The sequence below is a fragment of the Triturus cristatus genome, chromosome 4_1, assembly GCF_964204655.1.
Source record: "Triturus cristatus chromosome 4_1, aTriCri1.1, whole genome shotgun sequence".
NCBI lineage: Eukaryota > Metazoa > Chordata > Amphibia > Caudata > Salamandridae > Triturus > Triturus cristatus.
Genome location: NC_140585.1, coordinates 1,224,862,080 through 1,224,886,725, shown reverse-complemented (window position 1 = coordinate 1,224,886,725; position 24,646 = coordinate 1,224,862,080). Strand labels below are relative to the sequence as shown.

The 24,646-nt window shown below is 45.9% G+C and overlaps 1 protein-coding gene across 1 annotated transcript in view; it reads left to right on the top strand.

Moving 5' to 3' along the window:
- The first annotated feature begins 3,568 nt into the window (after positions 1-3,568).
- LOC146856451 (zinc finger E-box-binding homeobox 2-like) overlaps positions 3,569-24,646 on the top strand; it is a 510,780-nt gene continuing 489,702 nt past the window's right edge. Inside the window, exon 1 of the mRNA XM_085654619.1 lies at positions 3,569-3,908. Within this exon, the coding sequence (XP_085510745.1) occupies positions 3,851-3,908 (58 nt within the window). The 5' untranslated portion in view covers positions 3,569-3,850. The remainder of the gene's footprint in view (positions 3,909-24,646) is intronic.

Below are 24,646 nucleotides of genomic sequence, written 5' to 3'. Positions count from 1 at the left end.
GGGAGGGAAGGGGCTTTCAATCAAGATATGACATCAAATACGTATGGCTGGGAAGACAAACTGAATGAAACAAGGAGAAGACTTGACACAAACGATACAGGTCGATGCATTTTAGACTCAATTTTGGTCTTGAAAATGTTATGTGGTAATCTGAATAAGGCCAATCTAAATTCACTTGCATTTGCTCATTCAAGGTCACGAAGAGGATGGCATCATCAGAGGTCCTCACATCTCTATTCTATCGTCTGAATACTATGATCAACAAGTCATAATGTCAAAGAACTCAGAAGGAAAGAGAGCTTTAGCTGAGATAATACAGACAAATTCGTCCGGGGGTTGGGGCTGGGTTAGGGGTGGAGGTTGCCAGGCACGTGAAGTATTCAAAAATATGCAAGGCTTTCATTTGCCAAGGACCAATGCTCAGAGGTTGGGTGCTGTGGAAGCACTCTCAGCTGCCTCTTCCAGGCCATCTCCCTGCCCCAGCAGCCTAGCATCCAGGGACATAACCAATATGCGCAGGCCTTACCAGATCCTCTGGAACTGGGATTCTGACTGCGGTGTATCAGGTGCTAAATTAATGATTTACTGCACTGGCTGCATAATCCACCGTCTGCTGCATAATTTCAGACTTCAAGAAACAAAAAAAGTCTCTAGTTCAAACAGATCAAAAGTTACTAAAAATGCAGTCCACAAGGTGCAAATGAGGGACAACACCCTGAAAGAGTTAAGTGGGCACTTTTTGAATGTTGATTGCTCTCATTATGTATACATTAATGTAATGTAAACAATGTCGAAAGTATGACTCCTTTGTTCTGACAATGGTTTTCATTATTTGTGCAAATGCAACGTACCTTCCAGACAATGTTACGGTTTAGAAAGAAGCCGAAGCATTTTACTTCTTTTTTAAGGGTTTTGTGTATTGAACCGTACATTGCCTACAAGTGGGACACATATAATTATGTAGAGTACACAGCTGGTCTTCAGGAGTGTTTATTATTACATGTTGGTGCCTACATGGGTCTCATGTGTGAAACGAGTTGAATGGCAGCTTTAAAACATGTCTGGGGTGCATAGTTTAAGTTTAAGTTTATTTTATTTGATATAGACCTCGACTGAAGTCAACAAATATACAAACATGATTTTAAGACATTCAGCAGAAAACTCATATCATCAACTTTAAACATTTATGTTGCTGAATCTATTCATCATAGCTTTTTAAAACGATTTTAACTCAAATCTGTTTAAGAGTTTATACCACTTTGAAACATGTAAAACATATGTTCGTCTGGTAGTTATTTTTCAAGATTTACATAGAGCTTGTCAAAAAAATTAAATTAGATCTGTTATAGATTGGTCATAAAATCGACTTTTGATATTTAGAAGTTTAAAATCGTTAGCATCATCAATTTTAAAACAGCTTTAAGAAAATCTTTTAAAATGTATAGAGTTGGCAACAAACAAATTTGCCCGGTGATTACGCTTTGTACAGAAGGAACATTGTATCGGATTCTAATAGGCCTTATATATCTCCACCTAGCTTCTACTAGAGTAGGATTTGGGCAGCACGTTAAAACATGAGTTAGATCTTGCAATCCTCCCTTACATAAATCACAGAGCCCTGTTGCATTTTCAGAATTATTCCACTTTGCTGTATGTGCATTCAGGGGGAGGATTTCCAACCTCAGTAAGAGAATACAGCGGCAAATCCTATGATCTAATAAAAAGTATATATATTTCTTGGGGGATTTATATACCATAGTTTTTGTATATTCTATATAATGTTTAAATTGAAGACAGTGCTCTACGTCCAGGTCGAAACTTAATTTAGAAGTCATATTCTTTAAGAAGAGCTTCAGAAGTGCCGGAGTCCAAGTTTCTAAAAGTGCTACCGTGCAATGGGATAGGCTAAAAGCTGTATTAAGGTTCTTGTTAAACGTGTAACGCGACGACTCTTCTCTAAAGGTTTCCAATTAATAAAATGTGCCTTAAAGTACCAGAGTCGGCGTGTAAAAGATGGTAATCCCATTTTATTAGATTTGAGATGGCCCTTGCATAAATGCTGACTAAGGAGAATTCCAGATGTAATGCTTGGGCAGGGACAGCTTGATTTACTCTTATTAGTCTCCGTAATGAATTCCCTTCTCTCGTTTTTACTGATTTCCAGGTTTTTATCTGCGTATATTCTAAACCATCGGTTAAAATAGGCGGGAAGTTCATCCGATATACCTCTAACATAGGTTGGAAATGTTTATTTCCAGAGGAGGAGTATAGCCTCAACAATACTCCTACATGGGCATCCGCCTTTTGACCTATGTGTCGTAGATGAGAGGAGTTCTGTAGGGTTTGAGTGAAGATCCGACCTAAAAGGTAGAATTTTGGTTTTCGAGGTATTTGGGACTAAAAAATTATCATCTACATAGCTACTTAATGCGTTTAAATTTCTTTGGAGTCCTATTGGCGTAAGATCTAAAATCACAATGTCATCCGCATACATTAGAATATATATGTCACTAGATGCTAATTTCAGCGGATTTTTTTTTACAGATGTAAAGTGCTCTGGTAAATCGCTTATATACAGAGGCGCATTGAATAAAGGATAGTGAGACACCACAAATACACAACCAGCGTGTATGTGTAGACTTGTTTTCTGCTGAATATAACTGCAAGTTTTACACGAACTTTTACTCTGGCTCTTAGAATGGGCTATTTTTTATGGTGTTTCTATACAAGGCAAAATCATGACTTTTTGATGAATTATATTTTAAATAGGATGTGTTGTACCTGAATAGTTTCATTACTTGATAACATGTTATATTTTCTTCTCCGTTGTGATTCGTTTTCTAATAATCCGTTAAAATGTCAAAAAGGGTAACATAATAAAGCCACATAATGTGCAGCATAATACTGAATCATTTGATTTTCTTTGCTGCATAATTTCTCCAACCTACTAGCATAATGTGATTTCTCGTTGCCGCATAATTCCCATGCCCCTGGTGTTTGTACTGCCCAAGAGTCACTCTGCCCTTGCGCCTCAACCCCCTTTCTAACATACAACTGGATCCAAGCGCTCGGCTCAGCCCCTAAGACCTGAAGCGAGGCTGCGGCGGTGCCACCTGTGAATGATGCCTCGATACTTCGACAGTGACTACGAGCAGATAACTGATCACCCTTTGAGACTGACCATCTTCGGAGTCTGGTGAGGACCTCCTGGCTGTCTCCAAAAACTGATCACACCGCTAGGACTGGCCTTTCGTGATCTGTAGCCCAGCGAAAAGCAGGGCCGACAAAAAACATTACAAATAATCTTATAATAGGAATAACTTTTTTATATAAGTGTTTTGTATCCCACACAGATGAGCCCCTCCCAGATCCTGCCGAGTTCAGCATAGGTCACATGTTCAGCCCGGTTCGGGCGACCCCCCCCCCCCCCCCTCGTCTCTGGTAGATGTGAGATCTGTATATTATTAGATACAATAAAATGAGCCGTCGTCACCACAGAATGTATTTTCTGCGCACATTAGCCGAAAACTTCGCTCCAAACCAACGCGAAAGCTGGCACTGCGAGGGGCACACGCCCCCCAGTGACGGCCACACCCAAGGAAGAGGGTACGGTGCGCCCTCGGCGCTTGCCTAAAAATACTTCTCTGTTTCTCCGTCGCGAACTCCTTTCGTCCGTGCTTTCTTCTTGGCCTGGAGTTTTGAGTCACGGCGCCCAGCCCCTTCTACTGGCAGTGACATCATGTGGGGGAGGCTGACAGCGGGGAGACACCCGAGCATCATGTGCGTGAGAGCCAGAGGCCGGGGGCTGCCCGACATGTGAGGAGCGGACAGGGCTCGGCGCGCAGCCACCATGGCCGAGGACCCCCGAGGGAAGCGGCGCAAGCAGGCCAAGCCCAGGAGGAACCACGGTAGGAACCGCAGCTCGCCCGCGCGCATAGATGCCAGCCGCTCCGAGCTCGGCGCTTTAAAGTGCCGGCACTCTGTTTCCAGGGAGGTCTGCTCGAGAGCGCGCGTTGGCACGATAGAGCCTGAAGTTGGCAGGGCCGGTCCACTGCAGGGTGGCATGGGGCCGGGCAGGTGTGAAACGGTATGCTAGGAACCCTCACTGAACTCCAGACCCTACTGATGGCCCTCTCTGATGCCCCCTCCTTTGCCCTGTGGTCCTCTCGGGGCCAACCTCACAACATAACAGGCAGATCCCGCAGCTTCACTGCAGGTATCTCCGCTGCTTAAGCCAAATGTCAGCGCGTTGTGGTCTTTGGGGGGCGTAAGCGCTACAGCAATGATTCTTATTTCGGGCATGTTCGAAGAGGGATTAAAGGTTTATGCTAAAAAGGGAAAAGTTTGTGGCTGGCTGTGGGGGGGGGGGGGGGGGCTTTATTTCTTGTTCACGACAACGGGTGACAGCTGGGGTCCGTGCCAGCCGGGTGTCTTGTCTTGGGATGGTGTACCTATTAAGAGAGAGCCAGGTCACCTGGGTGTACACACGCAAGAGATTGCATAGCTCCTCTACCTACCCGGGTCACTATGTGCTAGCTTAACTACAGCGCTTTGGAGCGCCTGCTTTGCATGACAAGCTACACAATTGAGTGATGTGCACATACACATGGTGCGTGCGCTCTGCGGGTTACCTTGGCCTCAGCGGGTAGGTAGTGAGCGGCAGACACCAACGCGCTTGCCATGTTTGATTTTTTTTTTCGCCGCAAGTCAAGGGCGACAACTAGTTCCATTTGCAACCGTCCCGTTAGGACGGACCTTACACATCGTTTAAGTTTGTTTATCAAACTGCGAAGACAGGTCGCCCTTTCTCTCTTGTGTAATATATAGCGCCTTCCTTGTGACTCGGAGCGGTTCCGAACAGATGACATCAAAATGTGAGATGGGATTCTGTGGACTGAATCATGGCTGACGAGGAGGCGCCGGCCCGTGCGCTGCTCTCTGTGTCCAGTCCCATGGGTGCCCTTCTGTGCTTACAGGAGCTACACCCAGGGCCGCTGGAGTTATGCGGCAACGACCAGGCAATTTATGTGGCAGGGTTGGCTAAATTATGCAGCATGAAAAGGCAATATAAAAGACGTCATGCCGCACATTTGGTGACGATATTACTTTATTATTTTGTCATGTCTACACATGTTAACACCAGCTATGCAAGGTCTCACTTCATGAGTACCAGTTTAACATCGGCATGCAGCAAAAAGCAACTGTAAGGCCAGTCAACCTTTGCCAGGGGCCACGATTTATTAACTCTTAATCCGTTTGAGCCAGATTTGTTGTTGTTGTTAAAATCAGCAAATTATGCATCAGATGATAGAGTATGTGGAATTACAGTAAATCCATAATTATGCGGAAATGTTTGCGCCCACAGAACAGCATAATTGCAGTGGCCCTGGCTGCATTCCCCTTGAATTCCGTAGCAGGGACAAGCACAGGTGACGTCCAGCTGCAGAGGCAGTATTTCGTTTCTATTCTAGCACTTTACATTTTTGGCGCAAAGTGAAGGGAAGGCCGGCGATGAAGTAACTGTGACAGAGCCGCACAAAGCTGGGATTAGGCCCAGGTCTCCGTGTTTCGACCCCCGCCCCTCCCCTACTGCGTGTTCTAATGTTCCTCAGAACATTATTAACAATCGTTAGCAGTGCTTGCTTTAGGCAGAACGTTTTTAGAATTAAGATCATATGGGTAAATCTTTTATCGATCTCCAAAGTATGGAAGCCAGAGGCAACACTGGCGGGATTCTATAAGGCGACGGGCAGATCACGCACACAGAATTGAGCAGCAAGCGCTGAACCCGCGGAGCATACTTCCCGCCTTCATTCAATCATTACTTATCGGTGTGAAGGGCGAATATAAGTAATCCGCTAGACGGAGATAAAATGCATATAATTGTTTTGTAGACTTATACTTGAGATGGGAAAGTCTTATAAATGTAACCCCTGGAAGCAAATAAAAATAGCGCTGGAAAATAAGCCTTCGCCCCTCTGGGGGGCTCACCATAACTCCAAGGCCTTAGATGTCTGTATGGACATTCACAGAGGGCAAGGTAGCGGCTTCCCAAGTGACCAGGCCTACCACACAATGCATATTTCCCTGTACATTTAAATTAAGTGTGTGCTTCAGATGCTGATAGCGCAGTCTAAAACATGAATGATCACAACATGTTTCACGATATTAAACACATATTTTGGGACCGTGCTGTCCAATTTGGGTAGCAGGTTTGTGACTGTTTTGGACATTTTGAAAATGCCCAGGCGTTCCTCTGTCGGACCTGGAGACTTCGCTAGGGCGAATATTCTGTTTGCAGCGCCCCTTCCCTGCTCAGAGAAACAACTATCTGGTAGGAGCAATTCCAGTAAGGACCCACATGGCGCCCAGCAACAAGAGATCTATGTTTCAGCACTTTAAGACTGGGTGTTATTGTTGTTCAACTAAATGGTAGTCATTTTAGTGACATCAGATGGACTAAAAGCCAAGGCGGCCCGACGCACCGATTGCATTCAAAATCATGGCATTCTACACTTCAAGTCAAGTCATACTTTATTAATGTTTAGACACCGTCCTTCGAACAAAACTCAACCAAAGTCACAGAACAGAACGACAGAACGTCATAAAATGTGAAAGCCGGGAAATAAATGATGTGCCAGCCTGCAGGTTTTGTACGAGGGCATGGTCCCGGAGTATAGTATCTGCCGAGAAGAAGAAAACAAATAGTGATGGGTGAAATGTCTGCGTCGTTGTGTGCATGTTTTCACTGTCAATGAAAGTGGAATCCCTAGTGGATTCCGATAATACTGTTTGGGGAACGTCTGTGGGCCTGACGAAGGCCAAATGACCCGGAGTGGCAATAGTACAGCCGCAACATGTAGACCACACCTGAGGACGTGGAGGCCATTGTGATTCTCAGATGTCCACCCTAGATAATTGTACCCCCTTTTTTTCCTTCAAACAATATCAAAGAATTCCCAGCCCAACCGAAAGCGAGGCTCGGCCCATCAGAGTTCTCTGCAGGACCAGATGCTTGGGGGTCAACACTCAAGTGTCTTCACAATTCACCAAGCCCTTGCGTTATTGGTGTGCTCGTGGCCCGTTCTGACTGGAGTTATAGCGTTGCATTATTGGCGTGCGCGTGGCCCGCAGTGACTGAGTAACTTGGCCTTTTATTGGCATGGTATGGCCCGCAGTGACTAGAGTGACCCGGCGTTGTGTTATTGGCGTGCGCGTGATCTGCAGTGTCTGGAGTTACTCGCCCTTACGTTATTGACACGCCCATGGCATGGCTCCTAGTGACCGGAGTTACTCTGGGATGTGTTATTGGCACGCGCATGGCCCACAGTGACTGGATTTACTCGCCATTGCGTTATTAGCATGCGCATGGCCCGCAGTGACTGGATTTACTCGCCATTCCGTTATTAGCACGCGCATGGCCGGCAGTGACTGGAGTTACTCGCCCTTACGTTATTGACACGCCCATGGCTCCTAGTGACTGTAGTTACTCTGGATTGCGTTATTGGCACGCGCATGGCCCGCAGTGACTGGAGCTACTCTGAGTTGTGTTATTGGCACGCGCATGGACTCTGGGTTGTGTTATTGGCACGAGCATGGCCCGCAGTGACTGGAGCTACTCTGGGTTGTGTTATTGGCACGCGGATGGACTCTGGGTTGTGTTATTGGCACGAGCATGGCCCGCAGTGACTGGAGCTACTCTGGGTTGTGTTATTGGCACGCGCATGGCCCGCAGTGACTGGATTTACTCGCCATTGCGTTATTAGCACGCGCATGGTCCACAGTGACTGGAGGTACGGCGTTGCGTTATTGGCATGGGGCAAGACCCGCAGTGACAGGAAGTACTGGAGTTACCCGGCTCATGAAAGTGTTCTATCAGGAGTGTGGAAGAAGGCACTGCTGTCCCCACCACCGTCGGGTGAAATTGGCCCCTACAATAAGCTGTGGGGGACTCTTTCCGGAATGGGACGACTCACGAATGACCTCCTTCGCACCCCAATGAAGAGAAGTAAAAGATGGGAGACGAGCTCCCGAAATGTGCCTCAGGGGCGAGGGGTCGTCATGGGACTATTTCCCCGTCCTCCGTAATTGTGCGCCTCGGTGTATCGTGTATGCCTCTCCAGCTACTCCGAGATCGGAAGTGCCTCGGAATAAAAGTGAAACCCGGTTCATGTCATTCGAGGAGTCACTTAATGCATCAGCACAAGATCAAACAGTGAGGCCTTGCGCCGGTGAACAAAGGTCGCCTGCGGTCTGTGCAGGTAACCCGGCTCTTTCTACACCCCGGCAGCGGCTGCACCAGGGCGACAGCCGGCTCTCCCCTCTCAGAGGGGTGGGGGTCTGCTTTACTCACACTGGCACTGAGAAATACGTGAACATGCTTGTTCTGTGTCAGCATATCAACATTGTTCTCAGCAAAGCCACCCCTGGGCATGTGGTTTGTTTGAACGGAACCTGCCCCGACATCTCAGCTTGTCACTGTTCACACTTAAGGTGGCACGTTCCACCACCACGACTCCTCTGCACTCCGGGGGGGCTGGTGCTCACCACAGGAAGTGTGCACGACCCGTGCGTATAGATAGTGCAAGTGGCGCCCACTGAGGATTGAAGAAGTTTACTGGGAGGGCTCCCTGGCGCCTGTCACCCTGCGAGCGCATGCATGTCCCCGCCAGGACTGCGGCCTACTCTGAAAGGGGGCCAAGAGATGGCAGCGACGACAGGGTGGGGTCCTGAGGAGCAGAGCCCGCCAGTCCAGTCACACATGCAAGGGCCCAGTCACAGACGCATTTACAAGTACTGACAGAGTATTCTTTTACGCACTCTTACGTGGCTTTGTCAATCGCCCCGAAATGTCCAATCTGCTGGTAGTAAAAGTGTCAAGAGGGCACAAACCTTCCTGTTTGTACTAATTGTATATGATTATTCCAATTTTAGATATTTTGGGGGGTTTCGTGAAGGCATATAAGAGTACGTAAAACAGCACCGCGGGAGTACTGATTTACGTACTCCAAAATTCCTTAGATCTGTCTTTAATTTTTTTTTTTTTAAACCTTGCCACCAAAAAAATTGACAAGGACAGTTGTGATAGTAAAGCTTCTTTTGGGTTTTTTAATTGTTCACAGATTTAAAAAAAAAATATCTTGCAGGGTTATGACACCTGCTGCGGAGATCTTTGTATACCCAGCAGGTTCCGGGGTACAATCGCGGTAATATCTCTGGCAGTCAATGCACTTGCTGGACGAATAGGTGTGCAGTCTAGTCACAGATCTGACTCAGCATAAAACAGCTAAGCAGGTTATTGTGCCTGCTGCAAAGCACAGCTTGTTAACATGCAGGCCACACGCTGACTTAATGTGGATAGCTCAGTGGGTTACTGCTTCTGTTGCTGAAATCCTTGCGTTGCCTGCAGGTCACAGGTTGGAATCTTTCTAATGAATCTGAGTTAGTTGAGTTAATTGAGAAGCTAATGCAATCTCCAAGGTATACATTTAGAAAATACTGTGTTTTCGCAATGTTTGGCTTTCTGAGGTTTTTAAACGAGTTCTCTGGATAGTATTATACAAATTGATAGCTCCAGCTAGCTCCCAGCCAGGATGACACTGGAATAAAAGGAGTGCTGGGGTTCCTCTTCGTGAGGTATTCACGTGGGGCTGGAATTAAAGATACCAGGCCTCCCTCTTCCGTGCTTGCTGCCCTGAAAGCACAGCAGACGAAGTGTGGGCGCTGCTGAATGTGGCACGGTGCTGCAAACCGCACCAGGACACCGCGTCTCGCACCGGGGCCGCTCACTAGCAGCTGCCAGACCCTGAGCCGCACTCGACCCCCGTGCTTTCTGAGACTGGTCTCTACCCAGGGTTTTAGCTGGGATGAAAAAACTAAGGGGTCCCTCAGAGGGGTGTGGTCGAGGTCATTAAGGGCGTGGCCTAAAAATATGCATGCAAAAAATCTGTGCTTAAGCTTAGTGTGCCGGCCGACTGCCATTTTACTGCTTCTGTCATTGCATACAGATTTATATTACAAGTAACATTACACCTACAGCAAGTCAGGGCTATTGGCTTTGCCAGTTGGAGTTTGTTGTGTACTATGGCTTTGCTGTATGTAACATTGAAAATGCTTCAGTGCTGAAATGATGAGACTGAAAGAACCATAAAGAGTCTCTTAGAAGTTACCCCAAAGGCAGTGAAGGCTGGCACTGCTGCAGATTTAAGATTTTGTTTTCACCCTGATGGTGAGGGCAAAAATGGGGAGCCCGATAGGAACCCGACTCAGCACCTGCTTTTTAGAACTGCCGGTGATGAGCACCGGCAGGACCCGGGCCACTTAAAGCCCAGCCTCTACCAATGTGCGCCGTCTCGTATTCAGGAGCGAGACTCAAGCGTTCAGAGTCACCCAGGTCGCCGTGGGCAGCCCCGCTTTACACAATCACAGCCTGGTGACCGCCAGTATCACTCACTAAAATCCACACTTTTAGATGGTTACGGCTGAGAACTGTTTTGATGGACAGCATGGATTCTCCAGACCGAACGCTCCTGCGCGGCATGTGAATCCAAATGAAAAGAAATGGCCAGCAGTCGCTGCATTTTTATACATTTCCGCAGTATAGCGAGGTCACTCATTTAAGGAGTTTAGAAGACGAATCAGCAGAGTCCCTGTGTTTCACAGACACTTCTCTGGCAAGTTGTGGTTTCATGAGTTAACACACCAGGCAGAATCTTGTACCACCCTGTTTTTAATAAGTAAGATAGATCGGCGGCTTTATGCGCCTGCTGTGAAGATCTCAGTGTAGCAGAAGTTCAAGGACATGGATGGAGGCAGGGCAATCTCACACTCCCTTCCAGCCAAGTACCTTAACATTGGGTAATGAAGATATTTAATATTTAAGCGTCAAGGGAAACATATTTTAAAGTGCGAGCCAGTCACGTGGTCCTATAACCAGGGAATCTAGGAAACATAATTCTACCACTGTAGCCTTGTAGAGTAAATGTGACTTTGCGGCTCATTGCACACCATCCACCAGATGCTGTGATACTGTTTCGAGCTCAGGCAGATCAAAAGGTGCCGACATTGGTGTGCACGAGGTTGCCGCACCAGCCGCTTTGCAAACGTTACCTGTCACCTCTCTGCTCTTGATTGCTGTGTTCAGCTATTTCGTGAGCTTACAAAGTACCCCAGGTAGTGTAAGCATCCTCAAAAGATGCGACGGGGGAAGCCCAGCTATTCTTTCTCATGAAGATATTTTGTTTGACTAGTCGCACAAATGCATGCTTGCAGCACATACACTGTTTTTAAAGTAGCATTTTTTTCAAGAGGAAACTCGGACTTTAGAATTCCATACACATCCCACCTCTTTTTAAAATTCTGCATCTTCAGCCCTAAAGGGCTACTTCTTAATAGCAAGAGTGGGGTCATGTCACTATATTGTGTTCGAAATATCGACCTGTATTATATTTAGGGCTCCCAGTTTTCCATTTTTACAGATCTTTACAGATAAATACAGACAAAAAACTATTTATTTTTCTGACTTTATTTATTTCGAAATACAGAAAAATAAAGAAAATAGGTTTTTAGATGATTTTCTCTACTGTCAATCATGAGTGTCAGGCCAGTAGGTGTACAGACTGAGAGTTAGTGGAGATGAAAAAAGACAATAGATTTCCTAATAAAGCTTAATTAAGTCCAGATCTACAGTTATTTACGCCATTCTACAATGCAAGGGGCAGATTTACAAGAAACTGACACATCTCTGCATCATAACAGAGATGCGTTAGTTTACTAAAAAACCTTGCGCCACCATGGATAACTCGCATTTACAATGCGGCGCACCATGGGGCAAGGATTGACAGATGCGTCACACATCTTTTGGCCCAAAGGTCACGCATTGCTGGAGTCGTGTCGCAAGCACGACGCATCTCCAGCAATGCTCAGGAAGGCCTATACCTATTGTGCTGCGTCACTCCTTACGACTGCAGCGTAAGGTTTTGACGCAGTGCCGTCGTTGAAGTGGCGCAGTGAAATCTTTTAGATTTCACTGCGTCACTTTTACGAGGCTTTCTTGCATCGGAATGCCCACCCTGCATACATTATACCTGACGCAGGTATAATGTGGCGCATGGCTTTACAACGTGACGCATCTCTCTAGATGCGTCACGTAAATGTGTCACAACGTGAGGTATTGTTTACACCGCTGCTGCGTCACATAAATGACGCAATGGTGGCGCAAAAGTTTCGCAAGGGGCTTGAAAATCTGCCTCCAAGTGTTTTCAGCTAATGCTATTGCACTGTATACTGCTGAGCTGAAACGTTTTGGACATTTAAATGTGAGTATACATTTATCATTTAAATAAATGTGGAAAAATACCAATTGCATCTTTATTTATACAGAACCTACAAAATAAAAATGGATAATTACAGAAAAAGTCAGCAAAAAATAAATATGGATAAATACAGACTGAAATGTTGAAAAAATAAATTCCATAAAACCGGGAGCCCTAATCACATTCCGTTTATCGACAATGCCTATACAATCAAGGTGACTTTGTATAGGGAAGTACAGCATTGCCATACGTAACATCCCATCTCCCTGTCTCCTGACAATATTGTGGTAGAGGATATTGCATGAAATTGTGTCCCCCCCACCCCCCAGCCTCTTCCCCCAGCACTGCAAAAACTGCTTACTGAGGCCCTGTAGTGTGAACACAGGTAAATTATGAAATTATATATACGTTTTGAAACATAGCTCTGATGCGCCCGAACAAATGAACCACACCTTTTATAATAAGAAGTATGTACAATAAAACATGCTCCTAAGTCAAACACAATATTTTTTATCACTCTGTTTTACTCTGAGAAGTAATTTCAATAGTATTAATACAATGGTATTGCAGTGCTTCAGTGGAAGCCAAAATTATTTATTGCTGGTGGATACAATTTGGATTAGATGTGCTGAGCATGTACAGTTTTCCCCCCTAAGAAATCCATGCTGTTAGTATGGAAACTGAATCACTCTTTCACCGGTGTGTTAAAATATCACAACAGCAAGATAACAGTGCCACATCATTTATTGTACAGCTTATCTTCAATTACAGGGTATACCATATCATTCTTTCTCCTTGCTGTGTCGTGCTTTTCATTACTTAATAATTTAGTGTACCAGCTACATAAATTGGTCCCCTCTTACCACGTAATTCCAGGTCCTCTGAATGGAACGCAACATCAATTTAGTTATTGAGGAGGACTCTATGAACTGTATGTTTTCCCTCCGATTTCTGAGGGGCCTGAAGAATACTTCCCTTGGTGTGACCCCTCACCCACAAAAAATCCGGCGCCCCCTTTCTAACCAAACTGTCTTTCCACCTTTCTCTTCCACATTGTTGAAAACAGTCCAAGACCTGGCTGCCTTGGTGCTAACTCAGCAAAGGCTAGGGCCTTCACTGCGGAGGGCCAGTAATTCTGTCAAGATCGCTAATTACATGATTCACTGGAAAACCCATCTCATATTCTGCTTTCATCAAGTTCAAAGCAAAAACAAAATGAAAACTTCCTGGTATTGGTGAAAAACATGCATCAATCAGCGCAGAAACACTGATTACACTTGTTATCCCCCCATGAATGAACAATTAGTAAGGGATTTACTATCTTACGCTCCTTAAAGGCCCAACACATACACATACACATGCACGCAAGCACGCACGCGCACACATGCACGCACATATTCACACACACGCACCCCAGAGCGTGCAAGATCAGATACACACTTCTATCTCTGTGAATCAGCTGCCCTAATGAGCCTGCCCAAATGCACACACATGTACCATTCACATTAAAGAACACATTATTTACCTTTCGTAACACGTTATCTGGTAAAGCCTTTAACCGCAGATTCCTTACTGTAGAATTATCCACAGTAGTCAGACTGGATACAGAATTTTTTTGTGGGCAATACCCCTGCACTTCGGTAGGTGGCGTCATTCGGCTCCGCGTGGCTTCTCCTGCACACCATGCCACAAAGTTTGTCCAACGGCAGGCACATACCGTCTTGCTGGAGGGCTGCCTGGCTGCAAAGATTACATTACTGACTCCGAGGCAGAAGTTCGAATGCTGTCAACAGTTCCTGCTCAATCGCCACGCATGAGTGCGTAGTATTGATAGGTTCGGGTGGAGAATCCTCCCCTGTTGCAGCGACAGAAGGTACCCCAGAGGGGGCAACCTGATCGGAGGACCAATGGCCATGCTCAACAGTCCGAGACTCCAAACCCTCCGAGCCCAGTCCGGAGCCACAAGGATGACTTGGGTCCAGTCGTTTCTGATCTCCTTGAGAACTCTGGGCAGGAGTGGTATTGGCAGAAAGGCAAAAGGAGGCCAGAGCTCCACTCGAGATGAAAAGCATCTCAAAGCGAGAGCAGCCTTGGAAATTCCAGCACAGAAGTGCTAACATTGCACATTCTCGGTGGTGTCGCACAGATCTAATCAAGGCTCCCCCCACTGCTGAAAGAGAACTTGCACCACCTCCGGATGAAGAAACCATTTGTGATCCGCTAGGCATCTTCGGCTGAGTTCGTCCACCCTGGTGTTAAACCACTAGGGAAATGCCCTGATGTTCCAGCCATGTCCAGAGATGCAAGGTCTCTTGTCAAAGGGTCCGCAAGCCCACCCACCCTGTTTGTTGCAGTACCATATGGCAGTGGTCTTGTTCATGAACTACTGCACTAGCCTTCCTTGATGGAGAGTAGAAAGACTTTCAATGCCAGCCGGATCGCTGGGAGCTCCAATAGATTGATGTGGAATCCGGATTCCGCCGGAGACCAGAGTCCTCTGATCTCCACCACTCCCAGGTGGTTGCCCTATCCCAGGATTGACGCATCTTTTACTACTGTCATATCTGGTTGGAGAAGGGAGAGGGGTCTGCAGCTGACCCAATCGTGGTTCATTACCCACCACTTCAGATTTTTTGTGTTACCCTCTGAGATCTGGACCATGTCGGAGAGATTCCCCTGATGCTGCACCCACTGGAACTTCAGATCTCCCTGCAGAGCCCGCATATGCCAACAGGCATGCATCATAAGCAGGATGCAGGAGGCCATGAGGCCCAGCACCATCAGAGTCAGTCTCACTGAAACCCAGGATAGAGGCTGAAACATCGGTATCATAGCCTAAATATCCTTGGCTCACTGTCCAGGAGGATCAATCTGAATCTGCACCATGTCCAGAACAGCCCTGCTGAAAGGGGGTGTATTAGAGGGAGTCAGGTGTGACTTCCGCACGTTGCTAGTGAACCCTAGTGAGTGCAGGAGGTCTGCTGTAGTCTGGAGGTGGGAGACAACTGCTTTGGGTTCGCTCGCCTTCAACAGCTAGTTGTCGAGATAGGGGAAGACTGGCACCCCTGATCTCTACAGATGAGCTGCACCCACCACCATAACAAAAGAGATGGTGGTAAGGCCAAAATGGAGCACAGTAAACTGAAAGTTCTTGTGGCTCACCGTGAACCGCAGGTAATGCCTGTGGGCAGGCAGGACAGGAATGTGGAAGTATGCATCCTGCAAGTCCAATGCAACCATCCAATCTCCCAGGTTGAGGGCAGACAGAACTTAAGTGGGTGTGAGCCTCTTGAATTTCTCGTGCTCAGGAAGAAATTAAAAGAGAGCAGGTCTAGTATCGAACAGAGACCTCTGTCCTTCTTGGACAGGAGAAAGTAGCGAAAATAGAATAACAAACATGGCCGGCTCCCTTAGCCAAGAGAGCCGCCACTTCCTGGTGGAGTAAGGAGAGATGGTTCTCCATCAGTCTGTCGCAAGTGGGTGGAATGTGTGGAGGGGTGGTCACGAAGGGGGAGAGTTGATATTGTGTAACACACATTGACACCTTGTGATTTAAAATTTCTCTAAATGTACATTTTGAGGGATTGAGAGGAAATTGGGCGTTCTCCTGCCCACAAAGTGAGAAGCCATAATCATTTCCCTTTTAAAACCTGGCAAACCAGCCGATCGCTTATGAGTCATACAGACCCTTGTCATTAATTAATTGTGATGTGAAAATGATGGCTAAAGTTCTGGCTAATTGACTTAACCTTTTAATGGAATCCCTGACAAGGCCAGATCAGTCTGGTTTATACCAGGGAGAGCAACCTCTCATAATTTACGTACCCTCTTCTCAGTACTTCAAGATATCGACCCGGACCTAACTGCGGTGGTTGTCTTTTTAGATGCCTCTAAAGTGTTCGACTCCTTGGAATGGGACTTTCTCCTAATTGTATTGAGATGCATGGGCTTCCTGCCTCCTTTCCTATCCTGGATAAAGCTGCTATACCATCATCCACAGGCAAGAATCTCAATAAACGGCGTGTGCTCTCCTTATTTCACCATTTCCAGAGGTACCGGGAAGGGGTGCCCGTTGTCACCCCTCCTCATTGCCTGAACGATAGGGCAGCAAGCTCAGGCAGCACCACTAGGAGTATGCACTAAGATACCCTATCAGACATTTGTTGATGTCCCTGTATGTCGACGATACTACTCTGTACATAAGAGATCCCCAGGTCAGTCTCCACTCAATACTTCGGAAATTTATAAATTATGGAGGACTCTCCGTAATAATGATTAACTGTGAGAAGTCCCAGATCTTCCACCTCACAGATTATCAACTGAAATGGTGCGACTCAGAGATTAAATATCTGGGAGTAGTCATCTCTAGGGATCAGGAAGAACTAATGTGGATTGACACACTGACGGATGCCATCACCCGCTGGATTTCCATGCCCTTGTCTATGGTGGGCCGCATATCATTAATGAAGATGATAGTACTACCCAAGCTTAATATTCCTATATTTTTCTGGCTGCCAGTTTTTAAAAATATGAAAACGCAATTAATCCGCTTAGCTTAGGGTGGGGGTGGGGGGGAAGCAACCGAGGCTCTGCTGCGACATACTAGTACAGTCTTTTTCAAAGGGAGGGTTTGAAGCCCCGGAATTTGAAATTTTATTTTTTATGGGCCCAAGCACACTTTGCTGCATATTGGTTATCACCCTGCTCCTTAAATGCCACCACTTAGCGATAGAACAGGGATCTAGGTCACCAATCACAACAACTGCACGGAAGCAGATATAACAACGGTGGCTTGCACTACTGCGGCCTGACGAGGTCTGGCTAGGTGGCTCCACGCACCTATGCTCTACTCCCCTCTACTGCAACTGTCCTGCCAGCCCCTCCTCTCCATGACACACAAGGCGGTCTGCAAACAGATGCTTCATAGATTCAACATGCATACATGGGCGGACCTATATGAAGAAGGTTGTTTTCGGAACAGAGAGGATTTTTTTAGAGACAACATACCAACCCCCCGTGGAGATATTTTTGTACATTTGGTTGAGGAACAATATCAAAGCAACTACCCAAGCCCCCCATGCTTGCACCTACACACGTTGCTTCAGGCAACTAACCTCACGCAAATAGCCTCACAACTATATTGCAGCACCCAATCAGAACAAGCAGAAGAGGAGTGTGGGTCTCGATCGGGGTGCTAGGCTGAGCTGGGAGTCCCCCTCAGTGACAAGCAGTGGAACTACTGCTGTCAGCAGACAGGGAAGATAACGACCAGTAGTCGGCTATGCATTATCCCTTATGCTTTTACACCATACCCACTACACCCCAGCCAGGCTATATTGGTATCATTTGCGGACAACTGACACTTGTGGGAGGTGTGGAGCAGAGGTTGGAGATTTGCTCCATCTAGCATGGACGTGCCACTTGCTCTTCAGCTACTGGGAAAAGATAACCAAGGCCCTGACACATATGATGGGAATACAGATACAACTCACCCCCTTCATGGCGCTGTTGGGATACATGGAGAATGTAGAGGTATCTGTTAAGTGGTTCGTCTCATTTAGGCAACTACTGGCCAAACGTGGCTTAAAGATTGGCTGAATGATTTATTATACGGTCAGGAACAAATGTCCATATTTCAGAGTTATTAGCAGCGTCCTCCAGACCAAAAGATATATGGGAGCCTTTAAAGACATTTATGTTGCTAAATCCCGTGGGCACTGGGGATGCCAATAATTCTGGCCCTCCCTGAAGTCAAACATTCGATCTCAAACCACACATAATCAACTGACAAGGGAAAAAGAACATAGCGCTAGATCTCTCGGGAGCACTTCATGGGGAAAACTCGCCCTAAAAGGCCATTCTCTTTCTTATTTGCTTTACAAAGTGGATGTAATCAGTACAAATTGCGAATGGGTGACACGTGGGCAGAAATGGATATGATATGGACAAGATCTGTGAAAATGCACTTGATATATTTTTTTAAAAGTTATATTTGTATTATGCACTTGATATTTTAATCCGATGTTTCTTTTTGGAATTCGGTAACTGTTTGACGGCTGAAATTGTAAATGACACTAAAGAAATACTTTTAAAAAAAAACACACGCACTTAATTATATAGGCCACGCCCCTTTCAGAGACCCCCCACACACACACTTTTTTCATCCCACTTAAATCCCTGCTTATACATTGACATGCCTCCTAGGGATGGTGGTGCAAGGCCTGCCCTACGCACATACATCTGTAAAGAAATGCCTATTGCTCTAACTGTACACTTGAACCTTGGTTAATAAGGTCTGATTTAAGGGCTTATTCCCGAGTCGAGGGGTGTCCAGGGGAGACTGATGCATGCCACAATTTCCTAACAGCCTCCTAAGACACATTTACATATAACAAACGGTAATGGAGCTCCAGTGCACAACCAGTGGTTAAAAAGAAAATTCAACCCAGCCGAGCCTAGGCTGGCCACCTCAGTTCGAGCCTTAATCCACATGCTCAGAGATGTGAGCTCTTAGCAATAGCCCACAGACTTTGCACTTAGCTCCTGCCACTTAACAAGCCTGTCCATCAAAGCCAAAAGTGTGACAAAACAACCTCGCCTCGCCCCACTTTTGCTCCATCCCCGTAGACACGCAGAGCAGTTGGAAGCAGCGCTGTCACGTAACACTATTTCCACATTTCTGCAGGGAGATAAAATCTCAGGGTTTTAATTTAGCCCAAATGACTCCGCTTGAGAAGGAGAAATACAGCACTGGCAGCAGGAAGGCAGATGTAGAGGAAAACGCCCTGCCTCACAGTCACCATCTTGTGACATATGTAGTAAAAGGTCTCGTGGACTCAGCTCGAGGGTGCCAGAGCACTTTCAAATGGCTGCTTTAGAGAAAATTAATTTATTTCCACTAGAATATGTCAGTGAGTGCACGAGTTACAGTTTCTTAATGGTGAGAGTTATAGGGGCATATCAACAACAACCGGCGATAATTATCGCTAAGCGCACTTAGCGCTAGGATAATTATCGCCGGCTAGCGTGGATTTTTATCGCTGAGATAGCGTGCTATTAGCAACGCTTATCTCAAAAGCGATAAAAATCCTCATGCTAACTGCCTAACGTGAGATTATCGCTGGAAACCCAGCAATAATCTCACGTTAGCTTGTTGATAGGGACTCACAAACTTAGCCATGATATCCACCTTCCATAGGATATCATGGCTAAGTCAGTCCTGAAGCAGGCGTAAGGAAAGTAGCGATAACAGGGGTTATCGCTACTTTTCCTGACGCTATGCTTCATAGCGTGGGGCTTGATGATAGGAGAAATGTCGCTTAGCGACATTTCTCCCATCATGTCAGGTCAGGAACGCCCACTTTGCATCTCATTAGAGATGCAAAGCTGGGCGTTAGGAATCCTGACGCTAAAGCAAGGTTTCACGCGTTAGCGTGACCTTGCTAATTAGGCAATAAAATTATCGCCGCTTTTCGGCCGAAAACAGCCGCTAAAGCGGCGATAATTTATTATCGCCGCCTTGTAAATATACCCCATAGTTATTTCAGTTAATTATAACTGGCATATTTCAGTGTTTCTTTTAGTTTTCAATGTTATGCTGTAAGTGACATTTTCATCTAACTATAACGCCACTTTAGCCTTTATTTTTTTTCTGTGAATTTCCAAAGTTTTTTAATATGAATTTGAAGTAGATTATTACTATAAGACCTAACTTTGAAGCAGCTTTAAGCTTTGTGGTTCTTTTCAGCGAATTTCTACGGTTTTAGGAATGTAAAGGTGGTAAACTGGGTTCTTGTTGCAGTCCCCCCTACCCACACTTTTTGCCTGGTTTTTGATGCAACTTTAACTGAGGTGTGCTGGGTCACTGCTAGCCAGATTCCCAATACCGGGGTTCTTTCTCTAAAAATGTATCACAGTTGGCACAACATCAGCAACCCCTATATGTCCCTAGTAAATGCTATCCCTGGTACCTATGGCATCGGGCTTGAAGAGTGTCCACTGGGGTTGCAGCACAAATTGCGCCCTTCACCAAGACTATACAAACTGCCATTGCAGGCTCTATGTCTTGGTGCAGAGAAAACCAAAAGAGTCGACATGTCACACAGCCCTGAGTGCCATGCCTGCCAGCACAACATGAGGTATAGGTAAGTCATTCCTACTGCAGGCCTTACAGCCCTAAGACAGGGTGTACTATATCCTTTGTGTGTGTATATCTGCATGAGCAGATATGGCCCTAAAATATCTAACTCCATTCTTGGATATTGTAAGTGCACAGGGGAGCCATAGAGAGTACATGGGCTGGATACTTGTCAGCACGAGTTTCCTAGCTTCATGATGGCTTCACCCTACCCTAAGATGTTTGGTACCAAGAATCTCATTTTAATAAATCGTCACTGATGCCAGTGTTGGATTTATTAATAAATGCACACATGACACACCTTAGAGGGTCCCTTGAAAGCCTACCACGCACTGGTGTGGTCTCTGACTAGTCTTAGCCAGCCTGCCACCACCAGACACGTTTCTAATATCATGAGGTGAGAGCTAGCGCTCTCAGAGGCCAGGAACAAAGCCTGCTCTTTGCGGAGGTGCTTCACACCTCCCCCAAGCCAGGACGTCCTTCCAGGGCTGGAAGCCCTTCCAGGGCTGGAAGCTTCAAAGGCGATGCCGCCTTTGAAATGCAACCCAGGCATCGCCAGACAGTGAAGGATGCCAAACCCCCTTTCCTGCTCCCCTTTCGGCGGGAGGAGAGGTGGGATAATTAGTTACATTAGGAGGTATGCTCACATTCATCCACCATGTTAATGTATGGTAGTAGGCACCTGTTTTGGTCTGCTGAAGATGGTAAAAAAGTTCCTTTACCGTCTCCTCCTTCAGCAGCAAAAAATTGCATTCCAGGCCCTGATCACTTCTAGGTTGGACTATGCCAACTCACTATACTGGGGTCTACATGCCTACCTCCTGAAGAGATTGCAGCTGGTGCAGAAAGCCGCCATCAGGCTGTTACTGTAACTCCCTAGGAGAGCTCACATCCAACCGTCCAAAAAGAACTGCATTGGCTGCCCATCAAAGAACCTGTGAGGTTCAAAGGTCTGGTTCCGACACATAGAGCTTTCTACCAAAAAGGCCCTCAGTACATGTCCAAGAGATTTACCCCTTACCAACCGACCAGGTCACTCCGGTTCTCCAGCTCCGTGCTGGTAGTAATTCCTCGATTCCGAAGGAAAAAGTGGGAAAGTAGCTCATTCTCCTATCTGGCCGTTAGGACATGGAATGCCCTCCCTCGACAGTTCTGCACCATGGTTGACATCCAGAACTTTAAACGACTCCTTAAGACCTGGCTCTTCGGATCTGCTTGTTCGTTTGGGATCAGATTTTAATGCCAAGTGCCGATTAGCTGTTGTGGTGTACAAATCCCAAAATAATAATAACCCTGCCGAATAATTTGGTCCTCTCTGTTGCATAATTTCAGTTGTGGTCCTAGATTTAGGACTCTGAGGATATTTACTGAGGCATTTTTAGGTGATTGATGTAACATAGATCGAACTCCAAGGATCGGCAGTGTGCTTTACAGAAATGTGTTTCTTTGCAGAAGGAGCATTTAAAACATGAGGTGCTGTATATTGGACAGCCTTAGCATGATATGCAGTGTTCTCTTCATACCACATTATAGAAACCAGGACTTAACAGCGAATGTAAACACATAAGGATGTAACTAGGACAGTGCTACTTAGCTCGTTGGACAATGTTTTAATCTTTTATATTATATAGTTCTACGAAGAGACATGGGCTACCCAGAACCACATGCATTTTGGACTACTCTGATGCAGGAATTAGAACAGTTTTAAGATTCCAAGCTCAGCGAATTAGCCAGTAGTCCTCATTGCCCCCTTCTGTCATCAAACACTGTGACAGAGTGGCTGGACTTTTGGTAAGTGAAGGTTTCTTACGCTTTTGTTGTAATTGTATTCTCACACACTGTATTACTGCTCCTCTGATGGACTGGACCTCAAAGATGACGTCAGCTTCCCTTTGTCACACAACAGATCTGACATTGCATTTCACCTTGAAGTCACCAGCCCACCAGGCTTTGATGTCATCGTTCCTCTGTAATATGAACAAGGGAGGATTTAAAAATACAGGGGGTTATTAGCAACAACTTGCAATAAGTATCGCAAAACGCGCTCAGCGCGTTTGTTTTTATCGTTGCCTATCACTGGATATTTTCGGGGAGGTAATATGCTATTAGCAACATTTATCCCCACTGTGATAAAATACCAAGCGATAGCGGCAAAATGCCTGAATATCGCTGGAAATCGAGCGATATTCACACATTGACGCCAGTGTGGACTTTGCCTGACAATCCACTTCCCATTGAAGAAACAGGTATGTCATGTTTTTAGCAGGTGTTAAATACTAGTGATAATCGCGCTTAGCGTGACTTTTTTTATCGCTACGCCTGCGTTGCTAATAGGGGGAAGTTGTGGTAGCGACTGTTTTCAGTCACTTTTAGTTGGCAATGCCTACCTTGCATGTCCTTAGCGATAATCATCTCTGGCATGCAAGGCGATAGGAAAACCGGCCGCTATCGCCAGAAAGCTGTCGCTAACGCCTGTTAGTGACAGCTTGCTGATAGGGCGATAAAAAAATCGCCGCTTTAGCGGCAAAAACTGCAGCTAAAGCGGCGATAAAGCCCTTGCTAATATGCCTCACAGTTTCAGCACATCTCCACAAACGGATTCGTCTCAAGGTGCTTTCGACTTCAGTTCACATTTTGCAAAGTGCTTTATTGTCCAAAAGAAGCTCATGGCGCTAGCAAGGATCAGTGGGAAAAAAACATATCCATCACATTTTCAGCTGACTAGTTTGGCTGAGGATAACTGCAGAAGGCAGTTGTCTGGCTAATATATATAGCTTGAGACAATAAACTGAGAGTGAGAGATTAAGGAATCAAAATGTCATTTATTTTCAGACAACGGGATAGTCAGAGGATAACTTGAGAGAGGCAAGATCATTTGAGTATTCGAGGCTAAATAGAAAAAGCTTTGACAACTGCTTTGAGTGCCATGGTACTTCCAGGCGAGTGAGAGAAGCAGCAGGTGCTACAGGCATTGACAGTGGCAGGTCTGAAGAATAATAATGCAAAGCATGTTAAAGATACACCTTATTTTAAGGCTTGCTAAAACCGAGATGGTGGCTGGAGAAAGAATCATGCTGTCACTGTAAAGACTCTGGGGAATATCATCAAGGACCGGCGATAATTATCGCTAAACGCGCTTAGCGCTAGGATAATTATCGCCGGGTAACGTGGAATTTTATCGCTGAGATAGCGTGCTATTAGCAACGCTTATCTCAAAAGCGATAAATTTCCAAGCGCTAACTGCCAAATGTGAGATTATCCCTGGAAATCCAGCGATTATCTCACAAAGTTTGGCGATAGCTTGATGATAGGGCAAGGCATACTTAGCCATGATATCCACCTTACATAGGATATCATGGCTAAGTCAGTCTTGAAGGAGGTGTAAGGAAAGTAGCGATAACATAGGTTATCGCTACTTTGCTTGTCGCTCTGCAGGTTAGCGTGCCCATTGATAATTGAAGAAATGTCTCTTAGCGACATTTCTCCAGTTATGTCAGGGCAGGAACGCCCACTTTGCTTCTCATTAGAGATGCAAAGCTGGGAGTTCAGAATACAGGCGCTAATGCAAGGTTTCACGCGATAGCGTGAACTTGCTGATTAGGCGATAAAATTATCGCCGCTTTTCATCCAAAAACAGATGCAAACGCGGCGATAATTTTTTATCGCCTCGTTGATGATATGCCCCTTTATTATTATCCACAGCTAAATTCCGGCAGATTTGATGTGCTAAAAATTAATTAAGGGTGTGGTATTTAACACACCCGCTACCACCCAACCCTGAATATTCTACGGGTGGGAAAACTCCAATCAACTTGGAACCCGTGACTAAGGATGCAATAGCAAACCAAGCAACCATGTCAAACTGAGTAATTAAAGAAAGACCAGTGTCACTTCCAAGCCCTGTTCGTGGTGGGGGCGGGATGGGAGGGTCACCAACAATTGCCACTTGTTTGGTCAGATATAGTGTTAGAAGGTGGTTCTGACACTATGGGCCGCCCGGATTTTTCACTTTTTGAGCACCTAATTGTTGAAATTTTACTGTGGGGGAGCCTCATAAGTTGGGACTCACCAACAGTGAACTCAGGATGTAAGAGACTGCATGGGGATTTTACTGGTGTCCCCCTGGCTTGACCAGGCCACTGCGCAACAACTGGAGTAAGGGACACCGGGTTGGTTACATGCAGACACATGTGTA